General features: G+C 38.1%; 1 protein-coding gene across 7 annotated transcripts in view; it reads right to left on the minus strand.

Moving 5' to 3' along the window:
- Positions 1 to 938: 938 nt before the first annotated feature.
- The window catches only part of CYRIB (CYFIP related Rac1 interactor B), a 96906-nt gene continuing 82961 nt past the window's right edge, over positions 939 to 14883 (minus strand). For 6 of the 7 annotated variants that reach the window (XM_042035857.1, XM_042035856.1, XM_042035855.1 and 3 more), the window contains 9 exons: positions 11817 to 11938; positions 10086 to 10191; positions 8933 to 9069; positions 8228 to 8305; positions 8017 to 8133; positions 6856 to 6935; positions 5599 to 5725; positions 4152 to 4222; positions 939 to 1735 (listed from right to left, as the gene is read on the minus strand). In XM_042035857.1, the coding sequence (XP_041891791.1) occupies positions 1672 to 1735; positions 4152 to 4222; positions 5599 to 5725; positions 6856 to 6935; positions 8017 to 8133; positions 8228 to 8305; positions 8933 to 9069; positions 10086 to 10191; positions 11817 to 11938 (902 nt within the window). In that variant the 3' untranslated portion in view covers positions 939 to 1671. The remainder of the gene's footprint in view (positions 1736 to 4151; positions 4223 to 5598; positions 5726 to 6855; positions 6936 to 8016; positions 8134 to 8227; positions 8306 to 8932; positions 9070 to 10085; positions 10192 to 11816; positions 11939 to 14883) is intronic. The other variant, XM_042035862.1, reaches the window with a different exon arrangement.

Genomic DNA, 14883 nt, shown 5'->3' on the forward strand with positions numbered 1-14883 from the left:
ATTTCCTCATAAGAGAGATGCTCCACTCCCTATGCTGGACACATTTCAGGAGCTCCACATCTGCCTTGTCCTGAGGAGACCAGAACAGAGCACAGCACTCCAGGTGAGGCCTTGCCAGGGCTGAGAAGAGGGGCAGGATCACCTCCCTGACCTGCTGGCAAGGCTCCTCCTGATGCACCCTAGGACACCATTGGCCCTCTTGGCCCCCAGGGCACTGCTGACTCATGGACAGCTGCTCTCGCCCAGCTCCTTCTCCACACAGCTGCTTTCCAGCAGGTCAGCCCCCAGTCTGTGCTGTTCCCCCCCAGGTGCAGGACCCTGCATTTGCCTTTGCTGAATTTCAGACAGTTCCTCTCTGCCCGTCTAACTACCAAGGTCCTTCAGAAGGGCACTATGTTTTCCCCTTCAATCCTTTCCCCTCCAAAAGAGCTTTTATTTCTTCACCAACCTATGCAAGACTTGTTGCTATAAATTGTTACCCAAAGAAGAAACATTATTTAGTATGCTGTGATTATTCAGATTTTACACAGTACAAATACCTAGACCCATAAGAGTACACATCAGTACAGAGCAAGGGGAGTTCATCTCCCCACCCCTGGTATGGAAAGAGCCCAGTGTCATTTCTGATGGCTGTACTGAGGAGCAAGGGTAGCCCAGATGCAGCTTCATCAGCAATGTCCACTGGGATCCATATGAATTGCACCAAGTTCCTCACCACAAACCCTATCTGAGTAATAATTCTGGAGACAGGGAAGCAGCACAGAGTGAAGAGTAAGAACCCTAAAACACGCTAGGCTTAAATCAGTGGATTAGGCAACTGGTTACTGGTAATGAAACAGAAGAGTTTTCACTATATAAAATTTATAAATTTATTTTTTTGTAAAAATCCAAAGAGCACGAAGACATCTCACTCAAAATACTGGTAAATCAAACCACACTTAGAAAAATGAAAGCTGATTTTATTATCTTATCCACAGCCAATCATTTGACATGAACATGCATACGTAATTTTGCTACGCACACACCACAGTTTAACGTTAGTTATTAAAGGTTAAACATACAACATACATCCTTACAAAAATGAGTCAAAATGCAAACGTAACTTTTAAACAAAACAGTTTTTACTCATTTAAAAAAACTTTTGTGTTGGGTACCATTTTGTACAAACACAGTTAATTTAAACAAATCTGCTTTTAGTTTCCTCATGGTTGCACATGAAAATAAGCTGCAATAGAAAATGAAGTCATCAAGGGATTTTTAAATAGCAGAAGTAGGCAGTCTTGCCATGCAGAAGAAGCAATATTAAATATTAGTTTTTCAAAAAAAGAAAAAAACCACAAGTTTAAAAATATTTAGTTCAAGTCACAAATCTTTCCCCAGTACAGAGAAATCCAAATGCAACGCATAATTAGCTGCCACTTAGGATGGCTATTCTGAGAAGTAGAAATACTTTCCAGAATTGATAATTTTCATTGATTTGGCACAGAAAAGAAGTCTGAGCTTACTTAGGTACAAGAAAGTGATTAAAAAAAAAAAAAAGGTAAACAGGAAGAGAGAAAATAAAAAGCAAGAATGAACGAGATAGTAGTTGCAATCACTAAAAAAAAAAAATCTGTGCATCTCAGTCATTGCAGAATACTGTCTACAGCAGGTGCGAATTCCAGGTAATTGTTATTGCAACATGGATTTAATTTGCTTGGAGGTAGTCTCATCATTCAAATGCTTTGTTGTGTACCTAAACACAGAAATAAAGTCAAGATGAGCATAAATGCTATTGCGCTTTGGCTTACAAATGTGTAATTTTTTTGTTTATGGCTCAACCTGACTACACCAGAGCAAAACCCTCAGCCATGGATCATCACCCACTCCATGGTCACTGAGAACACAAATCAGACATTCTGATCAGAAAATGCTATTATCAATCAGAATTATAACCCAGCAGCCTTGCACCAAGGGGAGCTCAAAATAATCCGCAGCTGGACATTGGCTTTCATAGTAAACTCACAGTAGCACTTGTGACAGGTAATTATCCACCAGACTAATGCTGAGGGCTCTGCCCACAGGAAACATCTTCAAATAAAGCAGCTTCAGAAGTTCTTCTTCAAAACTTCCAGTGACCAAACCTTTCTAAGATCCCTCAAAGACAATGGATTTAACCACTTTTCAGCTTAATTTGCTGCTTAGTTAAGTGACTGTGCTGCTAAAACTACAGAGCATATACGTGCTTATTTCAGCTCCTTCCCCTTTCAAAATTCTCTAGAACAATAGCACATTTTTAAATCACTATAAAAAACTTAGCTATCTCTATTTTTAAAATATATCCTCATTGCACGCTTTTTTTATGATTAATTTCCTGATCCTCCTTCCTAACTAATCTAAAAGCAAAAAAAACTTATTTTGTAATTTAAATTTAACATGTTAAATTAGCACTTTCATTGTTATCCACAACTGCAGTACTATTTCACTTGTTCACTTGATAAATACATAATGACTTTTTAGTTCAGAAGTTAAGACCACTGTAGATTTCAGCACTTTTTGGTAATTTATACTTTCAACAAACATGTAGCCCAAGGTTTTCTGAAATCCTGAAAAATTATTGCATTTGGTATTCTGCCCATGTGGAAAAGCTGAACATGATTACAGTACTGAGATGAATTTGAAATTACAAAGAGCTGATCTCACTCCAAAATCCATACCACCTTCCATTTGCTTTGGAAACATATTATCTGTCTCTTGGGAAAACAAGAGAACTTCTTGTTCCTCCAGAATCAAAGACTTAGATTTGGACTTAATTTGTCATGATGACATCTTGAACCTGTTCTCATCACACAAGCACACAGCAGCTCACCTCTGCATCTCTTTCTAACAATTCCAAATGAGGTTTAGAAAAGATTTAAATACCCTACCCAGATGAGCAATCAAATGTACAAAACCAGGACTATTACAGCATCCATGCATGGAAAGGGTTGGAGCAGGGAAAGAACAGCTTTGAGAGCAGGGACTGGATTTACACTGCTAACCATTAAGTTAATTGTGGTTGTGTAATTAACCAAAAGTTAATGTCACTGCTCAGTGCAGTGAGAACCGAACTACACCTTCCAGGTACTTTCATGGTGTCAACAATGATGGGAAAAAATGGGGTACTAGTAAAGACTGGTGATCATTGCAGCTGCAATCACAATAAACTAGTCATAAAATAAATGACAATGCAGCATTTTCCCTCTGGAAGCCTGTGTTTTTACTGACCACCATCTCAAAGACTGGTCATGTACATGAAGTTCAGAGATGAACATGATTTTAGCATGGAAATAATCACAAAGTTTCAAATTAGGCATGGATTTTTTTTGTTTTAACTAATAATCTGAAAAGACTTCGCAAAAGAACCCACCTACAATACCACATTATTTCACTACTAACCACCTCATAACACAAAAAAATTAAAAAGAGAGCAAATGAAATTAAAGCAGTTTCACTGCAGATAAGGAAAATAAATCACAACTGGACACTTTCAGGCAAGACAAACTAAAGCTTCCACATTCCAAGCAAGTGCATGAGTAATAACACCCAGTTACAGTTATTTGTTACCAAAGGAATGATACTTTTCCAAGTCAGGACAAGAACGAAGACTTCATCTGCCTATCGCATTTTGGCACTTTCTGCCACTCCTCCAATGCTGGACACCCATGCAAAGAACATGGTATTGACTACAGATACAGCTTTATTGGCCCAAATTAGCAGGTTTTAGATTAATATACTGCATTATTAGTTTTTCTTCTCCAATCAACGCAGCAAATTCCTGTCTCGTCTATTCTACAGCAAAACACAGAGACTTGTGCCTGAAGTACTTTCTCAAAAGGAACAATTTCTAGTTACTTACCACGCCATACTGACTCATTCTTAACCTGCATGCATAGAAAAAGTTATCTTAGAATGAACAATTGCAAGCTCACAAACCGGTTTAAAACCCAGAGGCTTCTTCATACATCCTTGTCTCAAGACACATTGGAAGAAAAGCCTGCAATAATCACATTCACCTCTCCCTGTAAGAGTCACTGAATACTTTGCTATAAAGAAAATATTCTGAACAATTCATGAAAACTCATATCAAAACATTAAAAAAAAAAAACAAACCAAGAAACAAAGAGGAGTACCTGAGAGCATTTAGAAGGCCTTCTACACTGTTAGGAGGCTGGTCTTTAAGAACTTTGATGCATCCTTTCATCTAGGAGTTAAAAAAATTAGTTTTTTCCATGCTAATACCTTCTGAATTTACAGGAATGCTTTGTATTCAGTTTGTCAAAGATCAAAAATAAGTATTTTAAGATAGCAGCAGTGTAAAGACATTTTCTGGGTATTAGAAAGGAATTAAGCTTTCAGTACTACATTTTCCTACAACAGACTGGCTTAGCTACTTAAAAAGCTGCATCAGTGCACCCTCAGCAACTTTGCTGGTGACACCAAGCTGTGTGGTGTTACTGACACTCTGGAGGGAAGGGATGGCATCCAGAGGGACCTGGACAGGCTGAGAACCTCATGAGGCTCAACAAGGCCAAGTGCAAGGTCCTGCACCTGGGTCAGGGCATCCCAAGCACAAATACAGGCTGGGTGGAGAATGGATTGGGAGCAGCCCTGAGGAGAAGGACTTGGGGGTATTGGTGGATGAGAAGTTCAACATGACCTGAAAATGTGCTCTGGCAGCCCAGAAAGCAAATGTGTCCTGGGCTGCAGCAAAAGAAATGTGGCCAGCAGGGTGAGGGAGGAGATTCTTCACCTCTGCACTGCTCTTGTAAGACCCCACCTGGACCCAGCTCTGGTGACCCCAGCAGAAGAGTGTGACATGGACCTGCCAGGGCGAGTCCAGAGGAGGGTCACGAAGATGATCAGAAGGCTTTCTTGTGAGGAAAGGCTGAGAGAACTGGGGCTGTTCAGCCTGGAGAAGACAAAGCTCTGGGGAGACCACAGAGCACCTTCCAGTACATAAAGGGGGCTACAAGAGAGCTGGAAAGAGACATTTTACAAGGGCATGGAGTGATAAGATGAGGGAGAATGACTTTGAACCTTGTGGCTGCCACATTCCTGGAAGTGTTTAAGGCCAGGTTGGACAGGGCCTTAAGCAACCTGGTCCAGTGGAAGGTGTCCCTGCTCATGGCAGGAGCGCTGGAACTGGATGATCTTTAAAGTCCCTTTCAACGCAAACCATTCTATGATAACTTTAGACAATGCAACTTTCATGTGAAACTCTGCTTTATCAACGTTAAAAAAATGGAACCATGAGCAAAAATATATGTTTATCATAAATCCACTAAGAATTATTACATTCAGCCATTACATTTCTGATCTGGATCTTTCAACACAAGCACTGTCTACAAATATTTCTAGAAACTACCTGAATTACATAAAAACCAGGTTTTTCATGACCCACTTGCACGTCCGAAGGCCTAGTTTGTATTTCTCACTACTTAAAGATATATTTTTGCTCACGGCTACCTGTTTAGCACCAACCCAGTGTATATACCTGATACTAGAACCTGGAAGACAGAAAAGGAGCCTACATAGAATTTAAATACTCAGGAGATTATTTAGCAACAGTAAACTTACATCAATTTTTGAAGTTTTGGCAAAAGCGCCCACCGGATGCACGTGGTCATAGAGTATGATGACACCCACCATTACCCTCAGACAGAATGATACTGTTTCCTCATTTGTAAACCTGCTTCTATATTCACTGTAATTCAAAACCACAGGTTATTATCTATGAAACACAAGATAACAGTACATACTAGTAATACCCAAAATAAGATTAAAGACAAAAATTCTACTACAAATCCTCAGAGAAAAAACAAACAAACCAACCAACCCAACCAAATCCACCAACCCCAAACTTTTGAGAGTTTTCTTTATTCCTTTCAATAACCTGACAAAAGCCAGATGACTGTTTAGAAAGTTACCTGAAGATTAATAAAAATTCTCAAACCTAAAACAGGATCCTGCTATACCATTTGGATTTTTTCAGAGACAAAAAACATTAAAACAATACATACTAACTTGGTCTCCAATGCTTCCTACACTTCTCCCTGCCACCTTCTAATACACATCCAAACTTCTGACTTAGGAAAAAAAAAAGGCAGGGTAATGGACAACATTTAACTACTTTTTTTAATGGAACAGTCCCTTCTTAAGAAGGGTAAGAGTATAAATGCTTGGAGCTCTTAATGTACTCCAAAACAAATGTCCTGTGGTATTTGGACAGAAACTTACTGAAAAAGACATAGCTCATGCCCAAATAATTTTACCAATAGAAAACTATTTAGAACACAGAAGAAACAGATTTAAAAAAATAATCCAAGTTTAGTCTGACTTTGGTCATACTCCCAGTGCCTCTCAATGTACAGTAGACAACTGACTGCCTTCATGCCTAGAAGTTGTCTCTTAATTCCCCTGAGAGGAGCACTGTCATTTTGTTAGAGCCATCAGCTGGGCCAGCCCGCAAGGACAATCCCCTGCATTGCCCACAGCCCCCACTTTCAGGAGGCCCTAGGCAATCATGCTCAAATAGTCTATTCCTCTGAATTATACATGAGAAAACCACTTATAAAGAGTGCCAAGAAGTTGTCTAGCTTCCATAGCCATTCTATTTTTAAATATTAATGTGTTCAGAAAAGTAGACTGCATGATTTGCGTGGCTAGCAAAATGAGACAAGGGGGTTTCATGTCAAGGTAAACAACTAGGCTGATAAAAAGGAAACACCATAGTTCCTAATTACCCTGATTATATTTCTTTCACCTCATGCATCACTAGTCAGGTCTGAAATAGAGAGATGACTCATACCCAACCTAAGCACTGTTTGTACTCACGGGGTTTCCAGCATGACCCTGCACACACTTGCCATGGTGCTTAAGCAATCTGTTGTATTCTCTATCGGTAAATTTTTATTCTGCAAAAGAAGATTAACAGTTTCCAATTCAATTACTGTGAAATATTATACTATAAAACCTAAGTCAAACCAGTTATCTGCTGGCATGGCAATGTGGAGCAATTAAAAACATCAACACAGCTATGGTAAGTCAGGTAGTCTTGCTTTTTTTTTTAAATGTTACCATACAGATTAGCAATTTACAAAGGAAAGGCTACCACATAGGCTTTGCCTGCTTGTTTGTAGTCAAAAAATTACACCATTAACATGGTTGACTTTTGGAAAGTTTTGAAGGAATCCTCTAACCTACTCCTACAAAAACAAAAATTTCTATAGCCAAATATATTCATCTGCTGTAATAGTAAAACTTAAAATTGTTGCAGATAAATATCATAAAGAAAACATAAAACAAGAGGACAATTTTCTTCAGGCATTTCAAGTATAAAGCAGAACTCAGCAAAAAAACCATTAGAAGATAAATGTAACTTTGTATTAATTATGTAAAGTACAATTATTTTTTACTAAGAAATAGTGTGCATTTTTTGCATGTAAGCCAAAAATCATCACAGTTACCAGAGGGCAAGCACAATACTTGTAGTGACTGGGTAGTCAAGGATAAATAGGGATGTCTCAAAATGTTGAAATACTTTTCCAGTTCAGGTTCCTCCTCCCTTTTGCAATAATGCAGTATACTTGACTTTACACAGTGTAACAAGAGTGTCTTGGGAAGGAGAAAAGAAAGCTACATTTCAATTCCATTCCTTTTCAAGCACAAAGAATCAAGCTGTTTCCCTTTCAATTTTCTGAAATTTCTGCTCTATATCACCATCACAATACAGGCAAAATAGTTACCTGTCCCCCCTCCCTCTTTGAGGAAAGTCATCACTACTGATGCAACACTATCCATTAGCTTTTGGCAACACACACACACAGTGCCTGGCTGGAGTCCCTAACCCTACAACATCTGGGAAAGACATGTTACATTTCTTGAGGCTTCAAACCCTAAGTTTTATTTCTAGATGGTGGAAGTTGTGTTCCCCATTATGTCTGGCCCTGCAGTGCTCTGAAGCACATTATCCAAGCCATAAATTTATACTCTTACCTCTGACACAAACTTTGTTGTGGCATCACTTAAGGTTTTCAACATTGGCGTCGCTTCAGCGTAAAATAAAGACATTCTGTTTGCCAACTCATTATTTACTTCATTTTCTCCCTCTGCCTAAAAAACAGAAGAAAGGGTTTAGTTGTTCTGTGTATGGAGAAGAGAGGTGGTAGCAGAAGATTACATTTCATCTCATCCAAGGGTTACCTACTGGGACATTGTTAATCCTCATGCGGCTCAGAGTTCTTCTATAGTAGCTGAAGTCATTCTGTATAGCAGGATTTGTCATCTATGTAGACACAGAAGCAAGAGAGTTGTGACAAATTCAAGAAAAATATTAGAACAAGTTTTTGTAAAATATAATATACCCAACAAGAAAACATTCAACTTCCTGAAGCAAAAAGGCCTGTGACATGTTGGGAACTGGGAACCACAACAAGAAGCTTTCTGGTTTCTCAGATTCAGAACAAGCTCTAACAGGAACGAGAAAAGGATCAGTCTTCTACATAAAAGCTGGAAATTAGTAGGCTGAAAAACATTGCTTTGCTAATTTGACTCCAAGGACCAGACCAGCAAATTAATTATCATTTCAGCTTACTTCTTTGCACATTAGGAAGAAAATAGCTGGACTATGGGTGCACATGAGCTAAAAGCAGCAGCATTATCCCAAGAGATATGCCAAATTTGGGTGAAGAAACATGATTAATATAAACTGAAATACAACAAGTGCCTAAAGCTAATATGATATTTCATCTGCTTTCCAGTTTAATCTAACTCTAGGTCAGGAGAGCAAGCCAAGCATATTGGATATTTGAATACCCACTGCACATTCTATTCCAGAATAGAACACAACTCAGACTGCTTCACTGAACAGACTTGGCTTCTTTTTCCAGCCTTCTTGATTACAAACTCTTACCTTGAGCTCATCAAAACGGAGTGTAAAGTGAAGAATTTCTGCAAATTGCTTAGCAAGAGCCTGCTCTCGCTCCAGGTGCTGTGTTGGGGAATACGGAGTGCTCGTCAGGGCTCCCAGCAGGCCTCGCAGTCCTGCCTCTGCAGTGACAGGAGACAATTTTGCAATAAACAACTGCACCTGCTTCTTGTATCAATATTGGCTGATATTTGCATGCTAGACTTAAAACATACGTCTGCCAAAATACATGGTGATTAATAATAAAGAGGCTTGACTGATTGCTTATCTATGTGTCACTGCTGTCATATTTACTTACAAATTGCTGTACCAGGTCTCATCAGCACTGACAGCCACCAAAAAACCTTCTTGAAAAGTTTTACTCAAGCTTTGTCTGCAATACTTGTGTAAAACACATTTCAATAACCTGTGTTAGTAGACTTCAGCCTTTACGAGAAGACAGAATTCAAGAGGCACTTAACTGTAAGCACAAGTCACGTTATTCAAGATAAACTTATAATCCAACTTCCTGTTCATCTTCTTGAGAAAAATACCTCACCCATTTAAAATAGCAGAACTTGCTTGCACAAAGTTTCCATGTTTTAAACACATTTTTTACATGCTATGCTAATAAATTTGATAAAAAATGAGATAACAACAGAAAGCTGGTGAAAAAACAAGTCTGATGAGTTTTATCAGTTTAGCCACCACATCAGTGAGTTTCAAAAGAGGCATGAAGCACCATCTCAAGTATTGCATCTGTATGAACCAAGACCAGGCATTTCCCCAGATCAAATTATTTCTGGTGTTTAGGGAGGAATAATACCATCTCTTTTAAATAGTCTTGGTAACAAAAATACTGAAAGAATTAATTTCTGATTATTTAGTCCATTCATTTCGAGTCAGTCAGCTAGTTACTGCTTTCCAGAGTAACTAAAGGAGTACAGGAAGAGAAACAAGTATGCTCCCAATCTCTCTCTCCTCTCAGGTATCCACTGAAGCAAGTTTGCTGTCATCCAATCCAGTGTATGGGAGGAATCTATGCAATACGAGCTTTTTTCCACTAAGGAGCTGACCTAGATGTGATCACATATGAATATGCCAAATATACTAATTAATGAAGAAAAAAACCCCCTTTATTTAACACCTTTCTACTCACCTAGTCTTTGAGAAAATTCATAGAATTTCTTTAGTTTGCCTACTAGTGGAACAACTGCACCCCATGCCTTCTCTTGCAGCTTCTCATCATTTGGATGCTGTATTGCCTTAAATTAGAAAAAAAAAGAAGAAAAGTATGCTTAGATTGGGAATAACTGATGCACTGCTGACAAAACAGCCCCAAACAACAAAACACAAAAAACCAAAACACCTATGCAGAACAATTGCTTGAAGAGCTAATAATTAAAAATCTACCTACTAAGAAGTTTTCAGTTGAGAGACAAGCATGTACTAACCCACGTCTGTTCCAAAAAGGTCTAAATAATTGTGTTGAAAGTAAGCATCCTGAACAGGAAAACAGCTTGGAGAGAGTATAAAGAAATGGTTAAAAATCAAGTTACTCAGATAAGAAAATTTACATAACCAGATCTAGTTCATTAAAATTAACAACTTTATTGTGGTTACTCCAAGCAAAAAAAATTTAGCGATCAAAGCCTCATCCTAATGTTGGTATCTATCACTAATTCCCAAATTTGCAAAGAAAAAAAATGGCTGTGAAATTCAGGCTAAGTATTACAGTAGGAAAATTTAAGCATAATCAACAACATAAAGCACCGCCGGGACACAATGTATACCACAGCCTTGAGGGATATATTTATAGGCTTTGTCTTTGCAGTAAACTTCCCAGACACAGAATACCTTAAATGCAACCTCTCCAGTTAGCAACTGGAAATATACTAAGAAAACACAAATAAAATGCTCATAACTCTCCTGCAACATTTTCACTGTCAAGTTCTTGATTACAAAAACTGTTTTGGCCAACCGTGGGCTGTGGCTTGCAGCACACTCCTCTCTGGTCCTAGAAACTTTCCTTCCTGCCATGTCTACCTCCTCTCAGAAGAGTATCTCTCATTTCTCCTTGGGATCTGCAGGCACACATTCCTGCCTGATCCTACAGCCTGTCCCTGAACACACTCCTTCCTTGCAGAACAAGTAAGCTATCTTCCCTCCTAAGGGTTTTGTGTGACAGGTATTCTTCTTAAACCTACCTTATGAATTCCTTGAAGAGAAAAACTCTCAAAGCTGAATGGCTATTAGTATCTCAATTCATATGGAGTGAGCAGACACTCCTCCTATCTAATACTATTTTTTAAGGGTATGTTACAGTGAGTAACTCCTTCCTTCAGGACCAAAGCAGCCCCCATTGCTGCATGTTCTTAAACAAAGGAAAAATGGAATGACGTTCTGTACAGGAACTTTGCTTCTGATCCAAACATCTACTTTAGTAAATAAAAGTCAATTAAAAGGGATTGAAAATGAGATGCCCTTTGTGTTAGGATTACCAAACCAGGCTTCTCCAGTTACCATACAAGAGGATGCCAACACTACTCAATATTGCACTGTAGTCACACCACGCTCTTTCCAAATTCACTATTAACTCAAAAAGAGCATATGTGGGAACACAAAGAAAAATCAATAGCAACAATTCACTAAAAACTCTGAGAAGCATCATTTGCTAATATATATGTGGATTAATATGATTGAAACAAGCAACATCTGTTTTGCTGTTAAAAAGAAACATTCCAGAGCAGAAATTCAAGACAGTGATTTTAATAGACAACATGCTCTGCCAAAACAGCTCCTGCAAGCAAAGTTAAACCCCAGCAGTATTTGGTTAAGATCAGACAATGAACAACCACAGGTTGTGCACAATTGTAGCGCTCTAGCTCACCTCTCGTATTTCATGGCCAGCTCCTCTATATGACTGCAAGTCTTCCAGTATTCCTTCTGCATCCTTTAACACTACATTCACCTGATTATAAATTTCCTTTTCAGATTCTGTAGGTTGGGCATCTAAACAGCAGAACATATTAAATGTATATATATATTTTTTTTAACAACAACATGGAATTCAATAGGCACACCATCACCTATGGGACAAATTCTTCATGCAGCAACTCATCAAGAATTTTCATTCTCTGAAGAGCTACTACAATGTATAAGGAACTCCAAGAGACTAATTGTATTCATTTTAGTAGTCTCTTAATTTACCATCCCAAAAATTCACCTGGATTCTATCTTCTTGACTTATTTAAAACTGAGTTAGGAGAAGAAATTCTGATGAGTTGTCTTTATGACTATCATATAATATCACCTTGGGGTGCAGTAGAGGCTGGAAGAAACTTAGCTAAACACTCAAAGGACACACTCACTGCAGACAGCACAGGAGATATCCATGTCTATTGTTATCTAGAAACACTGCATCAGATTATTTTCCATCTTGTCTGCCTCATCTTTAACTGGTTGGGAAAGGAGCTGTATCTTTTATTTCTAAATATATTTAATTCTCAAAACATATTCTTCATTGCACTTTATTGCACAATCAGAGCTGAGAACAAAAAGATCTAGTGTGAGTTTGTGTAGGGCTTTTTTTTCTTGTCCCCTGTCTTTAAAGATATAAGCTGTCTCCCATTTTTTTTCTAATTAGTTAAGGACTTCCCAAAAGTATATTGGGTCATAATTTCAAAAAGCTACAGGTACATTTTTAAATGTGATTCTGTAAGAAGTATGTTTTGAGAAGAATCAACAAAAGGTTTTACCCTTTAAAAACAATCACCTAGTACAAATATCTCAAACATGGTTTACCTGAAACCATTTTTTTTCTTTTAAAATTCTGATGGAAGCTATAAGGTTAGTTCCTTATAGACTCATATTTAAAAAAATAATAGTTACTGAAGCTCTTGTAAAAAAATCCCCACTTCTCTGTTAACATGGTCAGAATAGGTTATGGATTAAATAGAATTGTATTTTAGTCCATTATTTCCAATGCCAAAAATCAGGGTATTAACAATAGATTCTTTTTTATAGGGACAAACAAAAGTTATTAAGAATAATATATCCTCATGACTTCGTGTTGTTTGAAGAGTCTGGGAAATGTCTTTTTAGAAGCACTTTTTCCATGATCCTTATGTACAACTTCCCATGGAAGTTAGGTACATCTTTACATTGGAAATAAAACTCCCACAGTATCTTAGTGTTACACACTAGAAAAACACAAGAGAAAACAAAGTTTGTATTAGGAGAAAATAAATTTCACATGCATTGCCTGTCTGGATTTTGCTGTAATTTTTGCATAATATCTCTTATGTTTTATAGTTTAATGCATTAAGAGTGGGCTTTATTAACAAATATCCCTATACATAGACCTTGCAACAGTTTAACTCATCTTTTGAGAAACAAAGAATTAGCACAGGTTAAAAAGAACCGGGTCGCTCCTTTAAAAATAAATAAATAAAAGAGCACCACATTGATTAGGCATCGAGTAAAAGTGGCCAGTGCTTTTCAGATCATCACAAAGGTCACATAATTTTGAAAGCTGCTGAAGACTGCTGTAAGAAATGAAGACAAAAAATGAGGGAAAAGAGCAGACAGGGAAGCACCAGTTGACTGGCAGCAGTTCATGCACGAACATGAAATGCTATAGTGAAATACAGACTAAGACGTGAAGCTCTGTAGCATTCCAGATTGTGTTGTTAAATAGTGCAATCAAGACTTGTCACTTGGATTGTCTCACACTGAGAACATCTCCTGCCTATTTAATTTTTCATGCCATTTTTTTCTTTACCCTGTGTAGCAAGGAGAGTTCATTTTTCAACACTGGAAGGGGCAGAGCAGGAGGGCCCACAAGAACTCCTGCTCCTCATTTCAAAACCCACCAGTGAGCAGAACAGCTGTAGTACTATGACCCTCCATGTTTAGAAATGAAAATCATCTTCTAGATACAAATTTAGTGCTCTTCACTGGACAGCTGGCTAGGCAAATCAACACCATCACCACCTCTCAGTGTAGGATGTAATCAGCCAACTACTGTATTTCATTTCCCTAAAATGTTCCAGGAAACTTAAACCAATGGTTGGTACTTAATTTGTTGGGGTGGTTTTTGTTTTTTTTTTTTGTTTTTTTGTTTTTTTTTTTTTTTTTGTTCTTTGGTTTTTTTTTGTTTTGATTATTACCAACTTCTAAGTATCAATCTGTTTTAAAACCAAGTAGGTACTGAGTTATTTCTTTTGGTTGGTATCACATTTTCAGTCAACCTAGTCCTTTCCAATAAAAGAAATCCATAAACCTGATTTGTCCCAACTCCTTTCCTCTGCCATCTCTAAAACAGAGATCAAATTTAAAAAGCAAATTTAAATTATTTTAATTTAAAATAAATTTAAATTATCCCTTCACAAAATATTTAAGATGTTGTTAGGGGTTAAAAGGCATGATATAAAAAATCTTCAGGGCCTAATGCTGGCTGACCCAGAGCAAAACTAGTTTATTTGCTTCCCAGTGCTGGTCAGGGCACTGTATTCCGTAAGCCCATCACAGGGAAGAACAAAGGAGAGGTCCCTCTTCCTAAGCACTGTTATCATCTTGAATAGATGGAGGCAGCATTCCCATATTATGGGAATAGCATCCCTCAGTATGTACCTGAGGACTCAAGCTACAGGACCTTCACTTGAGAATCACTAACTGTGGAACTCCTTTTTCCCAACCTGGGCGTGCACAGAGCAGGAAAGGGAGTTGTACTTCTGGAGTTACTCTTGGCAGCTAAAACAACAGCAGCCAGCAGTGCCAGGCATCCAAACAGGAGGCTGAAAGAGGTATAGAATTTCCATGTCCATTTAAGTTCCTGCTACAATGTTACAACACAGCCGTGCCTTTATCAGCAATGCTTTCCACAGAAAGAACAAACCCGGTAAGTGCAGCACAGCTCACCGAGATGTTCTGATGCTTGATATTGTGGCCACAGG

This window comes from Corvus kubaryi, unplaced genomic scaffold (genome assembly GCF_017639235.1).
Source record: "Corvus kubaryi isolate FWS band 111438036 unplaced genomic scaffold, C.kubaryi_AGA036_p1.0 37385, whole genome shotgun sequence".
NCBI lineage: Eukaryota > Metazoa > Chordata > Aves > Passeriformes > Corvidae > Corvus > Corvus kubaryi.